The sequence below is a fragment of the Mizuhopecten yessoensis genome, unplaced genomic scaffold (genome assembly GCF_002113885.1).
Source record: "Mizuhopecten yessoensis strain PY_sf001 unplaced genomic scaffold, ASM211388v2 scaffold10685, whole genome shotgun sequence".
In the NCBI taxonomy this organism is placed as follows: domain Eukaryota; kingdom Metazoa; phylum Mollusca; class Bivalvia; order Pectinida; family Pectinidae; genus Mizuhopecten; species Mizuhopecten yessoensis.
The window spans coordinates 624,328-645,776 of NW_018408670.1; the positions used below are offsets into that span (position 1 = coordinate 624,328).

General features: G+C 34.1%; 1 protein-coding gene across 1 annotated transcript in view; it reads right to left on the reverse strand.

Annotated features, from left to right (window-relative positions):
- LOC110461803 (LIM homeobox transcription factor 1-alpha-like) overlaps positions 1-20,605 on the reverse strand; it is a 37,654-nt gene extending 17,049 nt beyond the window's left edge. The window contains exons 1-2 of the mRNA XM_021515472.1: positions 20,471-20,605; positions 7,923-8,108 (exon numbers count right to left, since the gene is read on the reverse strand). Coding sequence (XP_021371147.1) covers positions 7,923-8,107 — 185 coding nt within the window. The 5' untranslated portion in view covers position 8,108; positions 20,471-20,605. The remainder of the gene's footprint in view (positions 1-7,922; positions 8,109-20,470) is intronic.
- Positions 20,606-21,449: the final 844 nt, after the last annotated feature.

Consider the following 21,449-nt stretch of genomic DNA (forward strand, 5'->3'; position numbering starts at 1 on the left):
TACGCTCAGACGGTATCAGCCCGTCAGTTATACACCACGCTCTGTTGGTATTGGCTACACGTTACGGTAAAACGGAAAGCGCTGTAAATACCAGCGTGATGCCCTGCCGTCAAAGCCTTTAATGACATATTTGTCCAACATCCAAGCGTCTAACGGGCCACGGATTTATGCTTTGGGGACCTTGATTGCTGACATGGGATCGATGGTGCTAATCTTGTGTTTATTGGTGGTGGACGGCGAGGGAGACTGCGAGGCTATCATCCACCGATCCTCTACTGTACCACTGCCGGAGTTGTGACAAATTTACGACGCAATACAACGAGTTTACAAACATCTTTGCGCCACGCCGACTTGATTTATTCCCCGAACGTGAAAGCGCGAACTCATTGGAGCGACAATAATTGTGGAACGGACACCCTGCAAAATGCATGTCTATTGCACTGTATTTTAAACTAGGTCGTAACCGTTATTTTATTTACAATAAATGCACATTCCTTTAACTGCATATTAACATATATTTTACATGTCCTGAAAGTGAACGAGTTGTATACGCTTGGTTCATCTGGATTGTCATGATTTCCATATCCTACGTTGGCATGCTTTCTATGGTTGACGGGAGGCAACATGACAAGTATCATGTGATGTATTTTAGTAGACATTTGAAGTCGTATTTTTTTTTTTTATATAACAGTAATATATCAAAACATATATATATTTCTGTTTGATAAGATCAAAATGCAGAAAGCAATGGCCTAGCAAATAATTAGCCCGTAAAGGTCTAAGAATTAACTTGTCATGTACTTTTCAAAGTGATGAATCATCGTTACCAAAGATTTTTTTTTTTTTAATAAATAAGATGTTTTCGCGACATATGAACCAGATGTTCTGTATAAGACTTTGTTGAACTACTATCAATCAATGATTTAGTAGAGCAACATTGATAAGCAGAAAACACATCGTGCTAACAAAAGGACAAAATCGGTACAAACAGACAAAAACCGAGGAAAACAATCCGCCAAAAAGGATGACAGAACTAGGTTTTCGTCGGAACGGTAATACTTTCATGTTCTACAATGGTATAAAATGGTGTCAAATCCGGACTTAAACAGAAACTGTGACAAGTTAAAATCAAAACACTAAAACAGAAAATAAAAAGTTAAAATCAAAACGCTTAAACAGAAAATAATAAGTTAAAATCAAAACACCAAAACAGAAACTGTGACAAGTTAAAATCAAAACGCTAAAACAGAAAATAATATGTTAAAATCAAAACACCAAAACAGAAACTGTGACAAGTTAAAATCAAAACACTAAAACAGAAAATAACAAGTTAAAATCAAAACGCTAAAACAGAAAATGATAAGTTAAAATCAATATATTCTGAAGAACTGACTTTGCCTATTTCTTAATATATACATATGTTCTTTTTTATCAAATATTAAAACATTGTTTTAATGCAATAAGTCAATTATTCGATGAAGATGAAAAAAACAATCCACATTTCTTTTATTAATTGCCAACCTTGATAAAAAAAAACTTTATGATAAGAAACTAGTAATGTTTTTATTAAGTATAGACTTAGTATGTTAAATACTTCATCTGTATAAAAATCAATATGAAACTTTTTTTTTAAAGGGAAAACAAATCTCAACAAAAAACAGCTCAACATTTAAACATTTCGAAATCGATGCGGAAAGTCAACAAAATGAATCATTTACGCCTAACAAAATACAGAAGTCAAAACCAGATGAAAATAATTAAAGTTTTCTTTACCATTTGCATATATATTGACCATTGGTTCTGGAAAATAGTAGAAATCATTCATGTTTATATGTTAATATATTTCCCAACTAAAAGGACGTGTTACAGATTTTATGATTCAGTTTATCAAAATAATATATCTTTAACAAAAAAATGTCTTTGTTATTTTTCTTAAGTCGACAATTAACTTAGAAATCAAGTTTTTCTAGGAGACTGCATGACTATATTTTCACTGGTTTCCACTTCTTTTACGGTCGAAGAACATTTTATTGAAAATGATAGGTTTCCTTCGTTATCGTAACTTAATTATGCATTTAATTTCCTTTGTTTAAACATAATTTCAGATTAACTCCTGTTTCACGACGTTAAAAATCAAGAAAAAACATCATTTATTTTTTTAAATAGAGACAATAAGAACGATGACACGAGTACAGCAATATATACCAATAGTTAATAAGCAATATAATATGATACAACACTGAAACAAAAAATTGTTTGTGAGGAATTATGCTAATTAAAATGCCCTAAAGCGCTCAGATGGCTTTATAAGGAGTCTGTGTCGATATTACCCCTGCATGACCAACCCCACAGTAAATAAAGTCGGCTTTATTGTGGTCTGGAGTGATACTTATTCACGAAACCTGAATACTTGTGGACCGGCAGACCAGTAACAAGACAAGGAGAAGATAGCCGAAGCAATATCGTATAAGCCGTGGGCAAACCCTGCGCTTCGTATTTCGTCATCACTGCCTCGCGGAATAGAATGACAAACGATCTACGAACGGCAAATGACGGTTTGTCAATATGCAACACAAATAGTCTTGAGGCTAACCTCTCTTATTAAAAATGTCTTCACCCATATGAAAGATTTTCTCAATACGCATGAACGTTATTGAAACATTCGTTTTATTTGTTTCTCTTTTGGAACGTCGAGTTCACGTTGCGGTGCATTAATAAAGGGAGTTGTACTCTGTTGTGATGTAATAACGTAACCGACGCCGCTATAGAAATGTGTCGGCAGTCTTCACGGACTCATCCGTCACATGAGCTCCCTCCCTATAACCACAGCCTCTCATATCGATCAGGTGAATCAAGAATGGTGTGTACTACATAATGGGGTGGCCTGCTAGCTTGATGAAAATAGTCTTTAATAAATAATCTGGCACATTTTAAAAAAACATAAAGAATACTCTCTGGATTCATTCAAATAGTTTTTTCCTGGTAAACAAATCACAATCAGCATATCAAATATTGGTAAAACACTAGATACGAAGTAAATAATAAATAACAACACAACATCAGCTAAAATTAATAAATTAGTCAGTCATAATTAAACTATCAGATACTGGTCAATTATCTAAACACCATCTAAAAATCAGTTACTAGCAAAACAACTTGCACAAGTAATTTGCGAACAAAACACAAAGTAAATTACAGGCAAACACCATAAATTAATTAATTTCAAGTAAATCAACAGATAATTGTAAATTACACAGAGATACCAAGCCCAAGTTAATGATTAATAAACCACCAGGGTCAAGTTGTGCAAAAGGTGACAAGCTTAATCAGTGGTTCAATTTTTATTTTGTGTTTCATAGAACACAACCATAAACTGAATTAAAACTTCCCAGATAGCAAATATATAGAGGCTATTTAATGGTGTCTTCAGTAATAACAAACATATTTCACGAGTGTGGTATTTTGATAGTTTTCACGAGTGCGCATCACGAGTGAAACATATCAAAATTTTAGCCACACGAGTGAAATATATTTGTTATTACTTAAGACACCATTTAATTTCCTATTCTTTTATATTTTTAAAGCATAAAACATGAAAAATGTAATGCATTAAAATAATGGGCTGGAATCAGAAGCGTAATAATTAGCGCCATATTCTAATGACGTCACGCTTAACAACAAGGCTGTGCGCCATTTTGAATGGGATACTCAACGCAATTCCGACGTTTTCTGCTATTATCTGGTGTGATTGCTTATGAAAATGTTAATAATTGTATATTCATGTAAATACTTAAGTGTGTGTACCAAACATTTACCATAACAACCACTTATTCTACCGTCGCTTCATTTGAATCTGAACAAAAAAATCGTTGCCTTGGAATGCAGCGAATAGAAGATACCGTTATGATTGGTCAATACCAAAAAGTGATATTTACAGTGTGAAACTATCACTTGATATTTGTCACAGTGTGAAAGATATCAGTTTTAACAAGTTGATAGAATCCGATATTTCACTGGCAAAAATGTATTTAATATCAGTAGAGTACAATTACATGCAAAATAATGAGTGTTTACCTTGTTTATTTACCAAGTTATTAGAGTTGAAAAATGTCGTTAAACAATGATAAAGCTATTCGACTTTTGAACAACTGGACCCTTAGACGAATCCATAACTAAATTCTTAACAGACTGTCTGCATAATCCAGCATATTTCACTGCCCACACTATTGTAAATAATGATAAATAATATCACAGCAACTTGTTTGAAGGGTTCTAATCACTTCTAGGAGAATGTATAACACATATAAATGTATATACTTGAAAGTCCTAATTGATGTAAGGTCGCAAAGGCCAACAACCCTGAGCAAATGAATCAGCAAATATTAAATACAGTACTGTATTATCAGCCTTAATTAACGGTCTTTTCATATGAAGGGAAATTACACAGCTGTATGGTAAAACAATCTTATTTTATCAAACGTTAACAGCGATTTGGTTATGTTTTTAAACATATTTTGAACTCTTAAGAACTTTATTATTTAGTTTTTCTAAAATTCATTCCTAAGTTTAAATCAAAAGGTGCATTCATTTTAGATTTAGATTGTTCTTTATAACATTTATTATGGTATGCAACAGTTACATTTAAACATGTTTCTACTTTTTCAGTTTGATTTCTTTCATTTTGGTTTATGACACATTTTGATCAAATCCTGACCCCTAACCCCGAATGTCTAACCCAAATAATAAGAACTATAATACACTAGGAGAAGGAGGAGCGATATGTGATATGTTTTATAGAGAGTTGACTACTTACAAATTCTACTGTTTAAGAAATAAAGTATAACAAATCAATTAGTTTCATATTGATAAACGCTATCAAAGAAAATGTCAAGGAAATTCGTGTCTCATTAAGAAGAATTGTATCTCAAGAAACACGAGGTTGGGAGCTTGATCAGGTCTGTGTTGATAACCTGTTTTTATGTTACTCTGTGTTCATATTGAGGGGTACTCTTTATTAACATGTATTAAGTAAGTATTATCTGCTTACATCATTTTTTTCTAATTGAACAACATCGACAGTTAAATTTATTTTAATTTACCACTTGTATTGACATGCAGAGTAGAAAGGAGTAACAGAACAATTGACAATGACAACATTATCATTACGAAATGCACGCGCGAAAAAAGTCATTTTTAACAATTGAATTAAAATCGTTAGGTATAGTTACAGGACAACAACCCACTTAGTTAAAATCAGTAAATTTATCAGAATTAATGGAAAATGTCAGATTAGTTTACAACTTTAGGGTACGGAGAACAGTACTAAGTATTAACCTCTATAAACGGGGTCACGAGCAGTTGGAGTGTTCCTCTGACGTAAGGTGAAGGATTCCATGAGGGTATCTTTGATTTATCGTTCTAATTTTGTTCATTTCAACTCTCTGTGATGTATAATTAATCCTTATTAATTCGCCGATCGCTTCGAAATGTCATATTTCATGCGACTAAACACCACGTTTCGTGTCCGTTCTTCCCGGACCTCGCGGTCGTGTGCCTGCACAGCGTTTAGTCAATACTTTTGGCATCAGGGGCTCATGAAGGGAATTCTACTTTTGTTAAACTCCTCAATTGCTGTTTTTAATATACTGCTAGGTCACAAAAAATTATTCTTTTTAAGTATTTACTGTTTAAAAATATCCACAATTCATTATTTTAAAATAAACGTTTATTTGACAACAGTTTCAGGAGTTGCATAGAGTCAAATATAATTTCCCTGCAGACCCCACGTATCGTTGATGGCCAAGCCCAGATGGTTGGTGTCGAAGTCTGCGACGATCCACGTTAATAAATTCCCAAACAATTGCAGTTATCGGTAACCAAGGGGTAGAAACAATTTGTTTTAGGATCGCACATGTTTAATTGAATCGGTAAACATATAACAGATTCTGTACAAATCGATGTCAGCATTCCAAACCCCAGCCATTACCGCGATACACGCACAGTCAATTTTCAGAATAAGTCCACAGTGTGAAAACGCATACAATTATGTGCAATACGACAACATGTACACCATATAAATTCGTAGAAGGTAGGGCGAAAACATATCATTTATATACCTGCGTTGATAATTTCAACCAAACATAAAACACACGTGTATGCTTTTTTATTTTTATTTGTTTTATGAAATTTCCTAGCATATTTCGCATAATCCAATTAAAATCCTCACATTGTATTGTTATATACGTAACTGCAGTACCAACAAAACCTATGGTCTTATAACACTGCAAGCAGTATCTAGTAAACAATCGTTTAACCGACTCTGACTTCCATTTTGTAATACGCACTTTCTGTGTTCATCAATGCATATATCAATTTCATACATTCTAATCTTTTAAAATCAATGTGATTGTTGTTGGCCTGAGGTTTAACCAGTGTAAACCATAACTCCTTGTAAATACTTAGTCCAGTTTTAGTAATAACCCCTTGTAAATACCTAGTCCAGTTTTAGTCATAACTCCTTGTAAATACATACAGTCCAGTTTAAGTCATAACTCCTTGTAAATACCTAGTCTAGTTTTAGTCATAACTCCTTGTAAATACCTACAGCCTAGTTTTAGTCATAACTACTTGTAAATACGTACAGTCCAGTTTTAGTCATAACTCCTTGTAAATACCAACAGTCCAGTTTTAGTCATAACTCCCTGTAAATACCTAGTCCAGTTTTAGTCATAACTCTTTGTAAATACCTAGTCTAGTTTTAGTCATAACTCCTTGTAAATACCTGCAGCCTAGTTTTAATCATAACTACTTGTAAATACGTACAGTCCAGTTTTAGTCATAACTCCTTGTTAATACGTACAGTCCAGTTTTAGTCATAACTCCCTGTAAATACCCACAGTCCAGTTTTAATCATAACTCCTTGTAAATACCTACAGTCCAGTTTTAGTCATAACTCCTTGTAAATACCTACAGTCCAGTTTTAGTCATAACTCCTTGTAAATACCTACAGTCCAGTTTTAGTCATAACTCCTTGTAAATATCTACAACCCAGTTTTAGTCATAACTACTTGTAATCACAGCCTGTACTTAGTCTAGTTTTGTTCATAAATCATTGTAAATATCAACATAACTGTTTTAGCCTGAATGAAACAATCTTACCAATATTGTAAATAATTTGACAAACATGTGTATTTAATATTCTGCTTAAAAAACTTTTTTGTGGACAGGCAATGCATATAGGACATTAATTTGTTCTTTGGATGCGCTCCACAAATAAATTTGAGAGTAACACTTTAAAAAATTGCACAGTCACTATTTAGGAGTAATGCTAAATAACATTTAAGAGAAAACCTTAAATTATGGCTTAACAGGCTTCCATATTTATTAAATACCACAGAATAATTAACTCATTTAAAGAAATGTTTGTTCCCGTGTCGCAACCGGTGTAAGAAGAGGAAATATATAAAATCATGACATGCAAATATGATATAGTGATAGCTATTTTATAAATAATATCGAAAAAATGGCACAACATTTTTTTCTCTCCAAAAGTTTTTATTATTATTATTTTATGTTAAGGTGACAAAACAGAATGACGAAAACATAAGATATTACTGGTCTGAAAAACAATCCATACAGAATTAAGTCTCAAAATGAATATATTTTTTTATGATTTTTAGTTTCATATCAATTGTATATTTCAATATAGACTTCATCGCCTAGTGTCAGTTCCTTGTTTACTTGTTTTTCCTAGTTGATAGTTTGATATAACAACATTGCTTGCATTATAGCCGTCTCTGGATTCTATTTTACTTTACATGTTCATATTAAAACAGAATTCATAAAAAAAACATGATTGAGGTTGACTCTATAAGCTTTAAAACAAAATAAAAAAACTACGCATGCAAAATAAATATACTTACTTTTCATAATCTAATTTGCAATAAAACTTCCGATTCCGTGCGAAACAACTTCCGGTTAAAGGCATTTGGCAAATGGAGCATAATACACAGTGCTCGTGCCATGAATTGTCCATGATCTTCAGTAGGAATCTGTCCTCGATTGCCCTCTGACATCCAGCACACATCTCTTTATGCACCGTCGGCATCCTGGCGACCAAATATCAAAATGAGGGTAAGTACCAAGCATAGAACATAGCAACGTCTATAATGCTTACTCATTGGCGAAACAAAGTAACAAACAAAACAACACACGAATCTGTGAACAAATAATAAGAGCACTCATTGGGAATATCAAAAATGAAATCGACGTTGAGCTTCAATTATTTCACTCTTTAAACCTTTTATAGTTCAAGCGTGTTAAAATTGAGCAGAACATCAACACTTTCAATTCATGTGATGGAAACGTGTTCCGGGTATCAACCATACCAAACCCTATCTACAGCAACATCTGTGCGGCAAATAAGGACGAAATGTAGCCTACATCCCATTTAATACTTGATCTTCACGATTCATATTATCAAATTGTAACTCCTTACACACGTTGCTTTTTTAATATAAGGATTCAAGCCAAACCGGTTATTAATAAATATACAGACATATTCTAAATATTGCTCTGATACTTACGTTAAATGTTTAGAACATGTGTTATACAGAGATCCGGTGTAATCTGTAAACAACACTGTGCTTTAGCCAGCACACATCAACAAAATAAACGATTTTCATCGAGAACTAATTTCTTATGTGCTCACCTGTGTGATCTCAAGAGTTTAAATTTATTTTACGTGAAATCGATTTTTTATGGACAAATTTAAATATGTTGAATATTTTCCCTGCAATTCAAGTTTAGTGTGCCGGAATCACGGTTGTGTGGTCATATCTGTGCTAGTTTGTCAGTTAGGGTATGTCTTATGGGAATCAAATGTAAACTACGTTACGCTGTAACTATTCCTAAATCTCAGTCGCTTTGATCTCGTCGTCTTTTTGTGGAGAAGTTTTACATATGGCTGACGATCCTAAAGAAAAATAACCAACGACATGAACAAAGTGTAGGAGAGTCTTGTCATGGGATTATAGTTGGTAAAGTCTGTGTTAAAATCTCAATAAGAAAGAGTAGAGTGTGAAAAACAAAATAAAGGAAGAGAAACGAAGGCAAATGAAGCAATGCTGTAAGCCTGTCGCGGTTCCGTGAGTCAGTGAGATGTGTCCAGGTGCGGGGTTACTTTTTCCAGATGGTCGCTTTCACCCAAAAGCCCCACTTACACATTAATCCGCGTGCTATTAGCATATGTTATCGTCAAAACACAAACACAGCACCACCAACTGGCTGTGAGGTTGTCACTGGGGAGAGGTCTTGTCCCGTATAGTTCTCCCAAATTGTAACATTGTTTGTGTCCGTGAGCTTTGACTCGCTTTTATCATATACAGGGACCGGGACGCTTAACATATTCGGACGTCAACACAGCTTTAGGGCCATGGAATTGACTCCTTTGTGAGCCATAATGCATAATTTGCAACGGTTATCGACTTCGAATAAAAGCTTGTAGAAGGATTAGTACATTTTAAGAAACTTAAGCGTTTTTGTGACTTGTAAATTTGTGATACACGGGCATTATGTGAAAAGGTGGGCTTAAGTTTGTTGTTGAGACGGTAGCCGCGGTGGGTGGTAGCCAATTGAACACATTTTACTGAGGAAACCTCACAAGGGATTGCGCTTTTCCAGTCGGCTGGACTTTATTCTTTGCTATCTCCATAGTTAGCTTTGATGTGTTGCACCCACTTCGCGTCTGTTGCTAAAGACTTAGACTTGGAATGTTGTTACGGGCGTGTTTTGCACTGTATTCTTCACATTTACTTATCGATTTAAAATTCTATCCATCATATACACGAGTTAAACGTTCGTACTCGCAAGATATGTCTGGTCTGAAGAAAATTTAAAATCTAACGTCCTCTTTTAGATGTATTGTGTGCATAAGTCAATAGATTAAAACATTTCGATGTACAACCATAATTCATCGGAGCGCACCAACGCCATCACTGCTTTTGTCTTGTATAGTTGGTATACATTTATCATTACAATCGTTTCACAAACAATTGTAATCTCTGTGTGTGCCATTGTGAGAGATATTTAAAAAAAAACAATTAACAAAACAATCTTGATTTTTTTTTAAATCAACAAAACATATCATAATTTTGTGGAAAGTGTTGCTTGATATGGCAACAGAATCTGAAGTATTTGCTTAATAGAATTTCTTTGTTTCTTTTCAAAAGACATCGTATCATCCTTCAAAAATAAACGTGTTTTATTTAAGAAATTATTTAAAAATATTAACATTTTGTGTTTAAACAAGTATTCCTGTTTTTATTATTTCGGCCCTTTCGGGCTAATTAGTGCTTGCCTGATTATAGATGTATAACGCGAGTAGGACCGATCACCGCGCGGCTGACGGAAGGACAATTTATCCGATTTCACCAGCAAAATGGAAATAATTACATCCTATTATGTGAAATTTGAATCGTTCTCCTAGTGTTGTCCCCAAGGCATCGTTCACTGGGCGATGACGCGTGCCATTACAAGTGCAAATATTGTCAGCATCTTTATATGACTCGAGTAACGATACTCTCACAGAAAAATATCGCTGTACACAATAGTGTCAAGTTGTCGATTATAAATATTCATAGTTGAACACATAGCGGAACATTTCAAAAAAGTTAAAACTTGGAAATATAATTGTATACTTTTAACAATATAGTTAGACAGCATAAGAAGCTAAAATAAATAGATATATTGTAATATGAGAGATATACATCATGTTACCGTTTAAATTATTGAGAAAAGTTTTATTATATATCTATTGTTCCGTTTTTTATATCTTCATTGTTTTTTATAATTTTAAATTGTTTTAAACATTGTCAATGATTTCGGGAGATTTGCACTGATTTTAGTAGGTGTGTAGATATGTATGCAGATTCATAGTTACTTATTTTATCAAAAAGGGATTTAATTTCAAATAATCAAACAACATTCGAGAAGTTTCTAAGCTTTTAACAGTTGAATGTCTATCGGAAGTAAAGATATTCTATTTACTTCACACTTTTCTTGTTAAACAAAATTAAGCGAGTATTTTTGGATGTTTAAGATTAATTCTAATGTAACTTGGTGCAGGATATAAACGAAATGTCATACCAGTAAATATTAAGATGGCATTATGGCAATTTTACAGCTCCTGTTGTACAGTACTCGGTGTATTTTTGTCTCATATTCATTTTCATTAAACTGAATACTTCACTACAAATGTCGGTGTGCAAATTTCACCCTTTCACGGTAAGTATATTAGACTCGGATTGAGGTACAGATTTACACTAGTTTATATATCACCATTACTTATATGATGCCTATTACTATGAATGTGTTGGTAATGATCTTTGTCAAAAACGTAAACATATTAGTCAATCTCATATTGGTATTGTCCTGAGTGTGCTTGTGTTTGTGATTATACAAAATGCTATTCATATTAACATTTTTATAACAGTTCAGGGACCGAGAATAATGCTTCGATAGAAATGACTAAGGTGAGGAAATATTTTTTAATGAATAATTTATCATTTATCATTATATAATTTTATTTTATCATATGGCTTAGAAATAAAGTTTTTAAATAAGATGATAGAAGACTTGAATAATTCAGCCTTTCCTCCTTTGTCCTACATAACCAAAAATTCAGCATATTTTTAAAATTATATTTTTCTACAAGGGGACAAAAATGATACCTGTATGTGTGTTCTTGATTACATATCAACAAAACATTTTTGTTTTAAATGAACCAGCAGGTGCTTGCCGAAGTCCTCACATCTGCAGTTTTGTGATAAATTAAACTGTTGAGATGTCGGAATACATTTGTTAGGATACTTTAAAAATAGTAAGCAGAAAGAAAGGTAAAAGTGCTGAAAAACCCAGTTTTATTTCGGCTCAACAGAACGTTGAATTCCTATGTTTTTAATACTCTAGATAATGTTTGGTGGGTTATATGTATTATGTTTGGCTTTCTTCATCAACTGACTAATTAGTTTTAAAAGGTGCTTCCTGACTTCGTTGTATTAGTGATTATGTTTCGTATATGTTTTATGAAAAGGATAAATAGCTGAGTAAGTTCCTTCTAACATTGCCTATGTGATCAAATATAAGTATGTATACCACAAACAAATTGCTGGACAGGAAATCATAAACCGTAATCAAAAACAATTGTATCCTGCTTCATAACATGTTTTGTTTCCCTAATTTATCTTAACTCAAGTATCGTTAAAAACTTGTTCACTTCAAAAATTAACATTGAAACATCTAAATATCCAGCTAAGTGTCTCTTTCAATAAATTGAAAATTTATTTTATTTATTAATTTATTAATCCATTCGTTTATTTAAAGTTAAGCCCAGTAAAACATTAACTTTTCGTTGTTTTTATAAGCTTTATTCAAAAGGAAAATATATAAAATAATATAAAAAATATACATGTATACCTTGTTATTCGTGTCCTAAGTCAATATGCCCAAATGTTGTACGAGAGCGAAAAGGAACGTCGAGGGGCCATTTATTGTTGTTATTTAGGGTAGTCCCATAACCACGGGATCGTATTTGTATGTCAACATAGAGGAACCGCCTACTCATTCAGGTACAGCACGAATATTGTGATCGAGATCAACCTTTGACCTTAGTCATTGTGCAGTTTAATTAATCAATTTTCGTGTAATCATTACGTTTCTGTACGATATCGCATCTTCTGTAGACACGTTTAAGTTGTACAAACATGATTATTGCATTATAATTAAATTCCTGTCCGAGTATTGTATTTCATGTACAATAAAACAGGAAAATAAATGTCTTCATGAATTGTTAACTAGCAAGAAATTTCTTTAAATATAATTTAGTAGAAAATAAGATGGTTCTACAATTTTGTAAACATTACATGACTGGCAAAGTGATAAAAATAAAACACCCAAGATAAACTCTGTGTATGTTAATAGATTAAATACAACGACAACGTGTAGAAAAAAAAACGTCAGATAAGGGATTGGCTGATTGTCGACAATACCACAGACACTTTTCAACACACCAGTTCATAAAATATCAATGTTTTTTGTCCGTTTAATCGGTAAGTATATACATGTTATTTGTTTTATTTGTACAAAATATAGTGTTGTACTGAATTTTGCCTGTACAATATAGCGTTAGGTTTAAGGTAATGCATTGGTAAATCATTGCTATGTTTGGCTTATGTATAGGTATGATATTGCTAACGTGTGGCCTTAGTCTACTATCTTATCAAAATGGATTGAAATAATACGTAAAACTTGTGTATGTCATATCACTTCATGGATGTCTGTCCTTTTTTAAGGTAACCCGGACGCATTCTCCAAAGAAAATTGTTGGTTTATCATAACGTGGAGTTTTAGCCATGAAGAAAAATTTGAAAACAGAAAAAAAGTGCAGGTTTGGGAAAGAAGAAAGTATGTTTAACGTTGGAACAATAGTGTTACCGTCTGTATCGAAGAGGCAGTAGCTGTCAGAAAGGGCCATAACGATAATTAATCAGAGGGAAACAAATCACATTGACCATGTGGAAACAAAGGGCGAGACACTTTCTTTAAATTAGTTTCAGTTTGCTATGTTACCCCAATCTTATATTATTCATGTAAACTGAAAAGGATATGATTTTGTTCTTGGTTTTGACAAACTCTTTTGCAATCAATTATTATTGATATAAACAACCGTTGTCTTAATCGTGTTCTCAAACCCCGGACATCAGTACTTGTATACATGTGTAATGCTTGGATAGAACTGACTAAAGTGAGGACATACTTTTTAATGAATAATTTATCATTTATCATTGTATAAGTTTATTTTATCATATCACTTAGAAATGAAATTAAGTTTTTAAATAAGATGATATTAGACTTTATTAGTTCAGCATTTCCTTCTTTGCCTTAATCATATTTATCAAACCCCGGATATCAGTACTTGTATACATGTGTAATTTGATTATGTCATTTTCTTGCACTATTGTTTTGTATTGATTAAAACTATTTGTATTTTTGTGTGTGTGTGTGTGTATGTGAGGAATAGTTCTAGTTCCACCCAGTAGGTTGTGGATTGTAGAAAACCCTACTGACCCCACTGCGTGATGTAAGAGGCGACTAATGTGGGAACCCCCTGCAGACTAGGGATATTGCTTTTGTGTCTTTTACTTGGAGACACAGAGTGGACAAAATAAACCTTCTGCACCCATTGAAACATTTGGGATCGTGATATTTTCTCTTGGTTATCTAACAACTTTCGCCCGAATGGGGAAGGCAATGTATTATGTCCAAACCTCGAGACATTCCAAGTTCTTAAAAGGAATTTGTTATTTCCTGCTATATATTCAACCTATAGGGTAACAACTGGTTAGCCCGTTTTAAGCATAATGTGACCGGGTGGAATGCTATGCTGGGAACCTACAGTACGGTGTTTCAGTGAGGTAGCACTCTACAGTCAGAATCAGATCCGCGCTATCGCAAGGGAGCAAATACACCTTCGTATCACTACCGGCAGACATACACACATGTACGCATGCATTATACACACAGAGGCACGCTATCTAATGATCTGATCTGTGAATAGGATGCTTAACCCAATAAAACCTTACCCAGTTCTATCTTTGTACTAGTGATTACATTGTATTAATTGCATTCTATTTTTGTACAGGAAAATAAAGCTTCTTTTATTACATAAAACAATGTTGCATTACAGTAAAAATAAATTTGTATTAATAAGACCTGTTTGTACAATTTTGTTTTAGTTATCACTTTTTTGAACTAGTTAAATTTATTCCGATCAATCATGGGTTTTTTTAAGACATTTGAGAGTATGTTTTTGACTCCTCAACTGAGCTTTGATTCTCGGGTTTGAAAGGACCTAACAGAAAGCCCTGCTAGTCAGCACTGCTCTGTACTCGCAATAATATCTCTTTACTCACTAAAGCTACTTTACAACAGTCAGCACTCATTTGTACTATTCAAAACGGTTTTGAACTATTCAGAAGCAAGATTTGGTAAGAACAGCCTTGTGCGAGTCTGACCGATATTACTCTTTTAATGCAAAGCTTCAAGAAGAACCTATTGACATTAAATACATAGAACCAGTTTGCTACCTCATGTTTCCTTTTATGACTTGAACATATTTCTACTCAGAAGTTGAAATCGTGTTTTTTTCCGTCAAAGTAATTTTCTCATGACATTTTGTATTTAAATAAGGGATTTTAAAGAAAACGATATACATTTTTTCAATCATCCTATCTCAGATCAAACGGTCGCATTGCTGCTTCCGGTCTAGTGCACACGGCCTAGATTTCACGGTCCGCTGGCCATTGAATGGCGTGTGACGTCTGCACCACTAGTCCAGATATTGTCACCATGGAGCTAGTACTGAGTGGGGAAAATCGTTTGCTTTAAAACTTTTGGATGTTCACATTTAAATGTCTATAGGTGGGGAAATTATTTTCCAGTTATCGGAAAATTATTAACTGGAGCAAGTTGAAACGCAGGCCACCCAAGGGGCGAGGAGAATTTAATGGCGACAGCATCCAAGGGCACATTCCATTGACTGTTCACAGTTCCAAACTGTATACTAGTAAGTTTATTTACCGAAACATGACCCCCAACACATGTGTAATGCGTATATCTGTTGGATTTCTGAAATCTTGTTCTGTATATAACGATGATGTTCCCGGTGTCCGAGCCTAGCACCGACTTGGAACAGGAGAGCAGGTGTCTCCGGAGAGTACCCTACACAAGGACAGTGCTTACTATACTGCACTTTTCAAAACTGAAGTACCAAGCTTCCAAACCAATGCATCTGACTTATTCATGCCAATGTTCAAACTGGCCATTGCTCGTCGGTCACGTGACCATGAGTGTGCATCATTGTTGGGGCGCGCGGGATTTCGCGGGAGAGGCTGACATATGGAGGGTGATGGTGAGTCGCGCCCCAGACACTGAGCGACGTGATGAATGCGCGTGTTGACCGTGTTTGTCCAGCTACTTAACCCCTATATACAATGGACGCAGTCGTTTGGAATCACCTTCAGTTGTTCCTAGCTATATCGATATAATGGTTCTCTTCCATGATACGTTGGCATCTTTAATTCTAATTTTTGTCATTTATAAGTGAAAGTTTAGACGCCATGTATTAAACACTTCCAAACCTGCGAAATACAATGAATTATCATAGTATTTGAATCATAGCAGGCATATACAACATTGACATATTATGACATACTATGAATATGTCTTATAATAGAGTCGCCTGCCGAAAGGCTGCCTGGTCATACCGATCATGACGTCAAACTAGGTGGTGTGTATTACACTAGCATCGTCACTCACAGTTTACGGCATCACGTGATCTACTTCCTCAAAGCAATGACTGCGTACTTATTATGCGGTGAATATCAAGGATTGCAAACCTTCAACATATTTCATGTATAATTAATTTGTGTATCTTCTTGTATGGGTAGCGCCGGATCCGTGTTAGCTGTTATCCTAATTACTAGATTCCGGAAATCCATTTTTGTTAATAGAATACTTTTTGTTATTAGAAATGCATTTTGGCGTGAAACCGGAAGTTATGGGGATTTACCACAAAAGGTGGCGTTGCAGAACGGTTTTTGGCCACAATCCTTTCTCCATACGGAGAAATATTTCTAGTCGTTTGTTTCCTTATGTAATTAACTGGTTTCACCATAAATATGTACTTAATGACCGTATTCTGGTGTAAAATTGTTCAAATGTTATTCCAGTGATTCAATATATTTCAACATTTATGAAAAGAACACAATAAAATTACGACTGCTAAACTTGAAAGTTACATTTCAACAATGTTATTCGATATAAAAGCTGTAGTGTTCCGAAAGTTGTTTAAAACAAGGGATTAGATAGATTTTTAAAAGTCTATATCTAAACTGACCTCTCCCAGAATGCATTGCGGTGCGAAGCGCAAGGGCCCAAGGAGAAATTAGCCTAAACGTAGTCTTATGAAAACAGCTACACTTTTTTTTTTGGAGGAACCAGAAATCTGTCAGTTAGAATATTATCAAATTTTTCTTTTCCTTAATCCTCAAATGAAAAAAGTGTTATCAACATGATCATAAATGAATTAGATAGAAACTCTCGATGTGAATATGTTAACGTCTCCATGGTCTGTGCTTACCACAGCAAAGTGTGGTAAGGCTCTTATCTGTATTGGAACTAATATACATGGGTACATACACCCGTATCTGTGCTACCTGTCAAGTGCTCAATTGCAATTAGCGTCTTATCTCATCTGCGCCGTACAGGTAATACTGCTAAGTAAACAGGCATATCGGGGCTATAAAAACGTCATGGCTGTCCGTGTGTGTTTACAAACGTCCGTGGACCACACCCATTCCACATTGGAGTCAACATGAATATCAATCCCGGGGACACGGGTCAAACGTTCCACACAGAAGGAACGGACATTGTCAATATCCGGCCCGGGACACGGGCAAAATATTCAACATAGAACGACAAATAAAATATAAATATACGTCATCTTTGTTATATATTATAGAGATTTGTGTTTCTAGAGGTGATCAATTAATTAGCTGTGATTCTGGTCAATAGAAATATAAGACTGCATCGAATAAGAGACAAAATCTACACCACCTCCATCATCACGATTAGGTTGGTCTCATGTTACAAGTAATTTGTTGGCAGACGGACAGATTAAGATAAATGTTCAAGGACTAATATCATAGGGTATGCTAGTGACAGGAGGGTGTATCCTCGAAACGCTATGCTGCAAAATTCTGCAAAGTATGTAAGTGAGCGTTACCCATGGACTCTCCAAGATAAGGAGGGTATGGTTTCAATATTAATAATTTGTGACCATGGAAAAGGATAAGGCCCCTCCCCACTAAAAAAGTTTTCGAAAATTCTGGTAATTTTGGTTTTAATCATGTTGATAATTTTTTGAAAATATTTGCAATGCACAATTTAAAACCATCACAATGTTTTATTATGGAAAAATATAAATATCTATATAATATAGTCTGCTGCTGGGAAATGAAAATATGAAACTATACCGGTCTCTTCAATTTGCTCTTCCACCCCTCCTTTACAAGCCCAACGCCTTTCACCGATAGTATGTTCAATGCTCAGATATAACCAGGGATTAAACCCATTCTATTTGTGTCAGGTAAGTTGTGATTAATTTACTGAATTCACATTTTATCCAAATGTGTATCAAATATGTAATTACTGCAAAATATACAGTCAAACAAAAAACTAGAAAAATCGAATATCATGTCTTGAAATTATTTGATTGCAGCTACATCCGATGGTTACCGATAGAAACAATACAATGCAGGTAAAAGAACTCACAAATTCGAAAATGGTTACATACTAAATTTGAAAAAATTATAATTGAATGCAGGGTAACGTTTCATTACATATGTCTATGAGAAATATGGTTAATGAAACAACATCCTGCTCAAAAGAAACAAATCGTAGAACACTCTTCAGAATATACATGTACGTGATAAATATACGTGAGCTTAATTTAATTTTCAAACACTGAACATGTCGGTATGAAATCGCTTACAGTTTATAGATTACGACGAAATTGCTAAATTTTATCTTATACGCATAGTGATTTACTAAATGTTTATATTTTATACTATTTTTTTTTTTAAATATATTCTGATGGATTAACATAAAGATAAAATCGGAAGGTAAATAAAGGTACAGTTTCCGGAATTAATATTGGAGAATGACCCGTGTTTACGTACAACCAGCTTTAAATATAAATGCACATATGACAAATTCGAGTACTTGAGATTTAAATCGAACAAGGAAGTGGTAGATGTCTAGTCTATGAAATTGTCTGTGAGGTTAATAGATATTTTGGCACGTATACACAAATTACGAAAAATATAATATGTCCTTATTTACATATATTTTGTTTATAGAACAAAGCATAATAGCAGTGATATTTGTTACTTATCTTGAAATCGACAGAACGCATTTGCCGGAGCGTAAAATATTAGATACCTGTCGATCTGCATACAATTGTAACTAAGAGTGAGCGGTGTTATAAAATTGAACAACATAGTATTTAAAATGTGTTTCAAAATTAGTACATATATTATAAATATTGGTGATCGTGTACCGTGTGGTTGTCAATGATCAGTAGAAATTAGTGACACTATCGTGTCGTTGTCAGTGATCAGTAGAAATTAGTGACACTCTAGGAGAGGTTGCCTACAGAGTGGTCAGTAAAAATTAGTGAAACTTGTCTACAGAGTGGTCAGTAAAAAATAGTGAAACTCTCTACCTTGTGGTTGTCAGTGGAATTTCGGTGAAACCCTAGCGGATGGTCGCTTGTTAACACCGCTGAACAATTTGTAGCGCTCGATCCAATGGCAGAAAATAATGGACAAAAATGTACGAATATTTTAAGCGTTTACCCCAAATTGTAAAAAAAAAAAGTGATAAATACTTGTCTTAATACAAAACGACCTTAGATGTTATGTATATATTTTATCCAATTAGAACGAGTTAATGTGATTAGCATGTACACCTACATTAGAACATCTTTGAATGTGTAATAAATTATCACGTATTTGTACCACTTTTACTATATGCACTGCACATATTGTGACCTTTTCGTTTGACCTGACGGGACCGCTGCCTAAACATATGTTGTATATATATGTTTATCTACTAAATGTCACCGGAGGTCTATTACTCGGGGGTTTAATAAATAAGTACGTGTTTCCACAAATACAATAATAAGAAATGATAATAATAGAATTTCAAGAATTAAAAAAACATCTTGTCAAATGTGTAAACTGAGCGCAGTATGTGAGATGTTATTTTTAGAACGTAATATGTTGTTCTATTATTATCTAAATATGATATACTAAAATAGTGTCTTATTTTTGAAATCGTGAAACTTCATAATACATGTACAAGTGTTTGGGGCCACTAAATTCTTGGTGATATTATGAATGGATGAACATGTCGGTCCTTAACTATTGAATAGAATCAAAATGAACCAAAATAGAATTAAATAAAATGTACATTAGAAGTGATAAATATTGAAAAGTTCAAGATACCGGTTTACTTGCTTACTATATACTCTGCCCTACAGTGTGGTTGATTCTGTCCTTATTTTGAAGCTTTAAACTCGAGTGAATTATCATGTAAAACATTATTTGGTATTGTTAGTAGAATGCCTCTAAGGAGTAGGTATAATAGCAAGTTACTGCTATAAACAAATGTAAGTAGTGAATAAAATGAAAGTTTGTCGGTGTAGCTCTTTCAGAATAAATTTCCTTTTTGTAAATCACCATGGATATGTCAAAATTGAAGAAGAGAAAGAAATATATTTGCATTTTCAATTAAAAAAAATAACCAATTGTGTTCCAAACAACAATAGTATAAAGAAACCCTTGCTTACCTTGTATAATATGGTCGTCTTCTACGAGTCGATGATTTGAACCTATATCCAGAAGTTTAATATAAATGACAGATTTATAACATTATTTTGTAGATTGGAATGAGAGGGTGACCTTGGTAGAACACAGACCCTTCTCCAGAACTACCCCTATCATTAGTGAAAGGATTATACTCAACCTCGGAGTGTTTAATCTAAATATTGTTGTCACTCAACGGCTGGTCCACGTGTGACAAACGCCGTATCACTGCGCGATAGGTAGAGGGGAGGTGGTGCCGCTAGCTCCGCCCGGCGGATAACACATTATCGATCTGTAACGTCGGCACTGTGATTTGTCGCGATACTCTGGAGGTGTGAGAAGGCAGACAGTCGGCCTGTCAACACACGCCTCTGTCGTACCACTGTCCGTCAATCAACAGTTTTATATATAGTGAACTTTAAAGTGTGAGGAGTTTGCATTACAAACCTTCTCCGCTAAGCTGCTTCAAGGCGATATCGATGCTAGTGAAACCAACGACAGAAAAGAACTATTTTAATGTTTCGTTTACAAACAGCGGTATTTCTAGTGAAAATCAGTGTCTCCTTCATACCCAACACACCATGGTAAATGTAACTGTCTATGTACTCACGAAACCTACACAATAAAACCAATCTTATAGTAAGCAATACTACTAACTTTACAGGAATATGTGCATCCTACCCAATACGAGTGGTCTTTTACGATTGAAATCGCTCTTGCAATCCATGGTTACCGATTGTTTATTGTACGTTTGAAAGCGATTGTACAGTAATTACCTACATACTTGAATTTTAATTCCGAACACAAATCAGATACAGATTTAAACAATCCCATATTTTACTATCTCGAGTAGCTAATTTTAAGAATAAATAAAAAACAGCTAGTTTCGCAAATTGTCCTTAGAAGATTTATATTCGCGGGTTTAAAATTGTAAGCTCGAGGTAGGGGACCTTTTATCGGGTT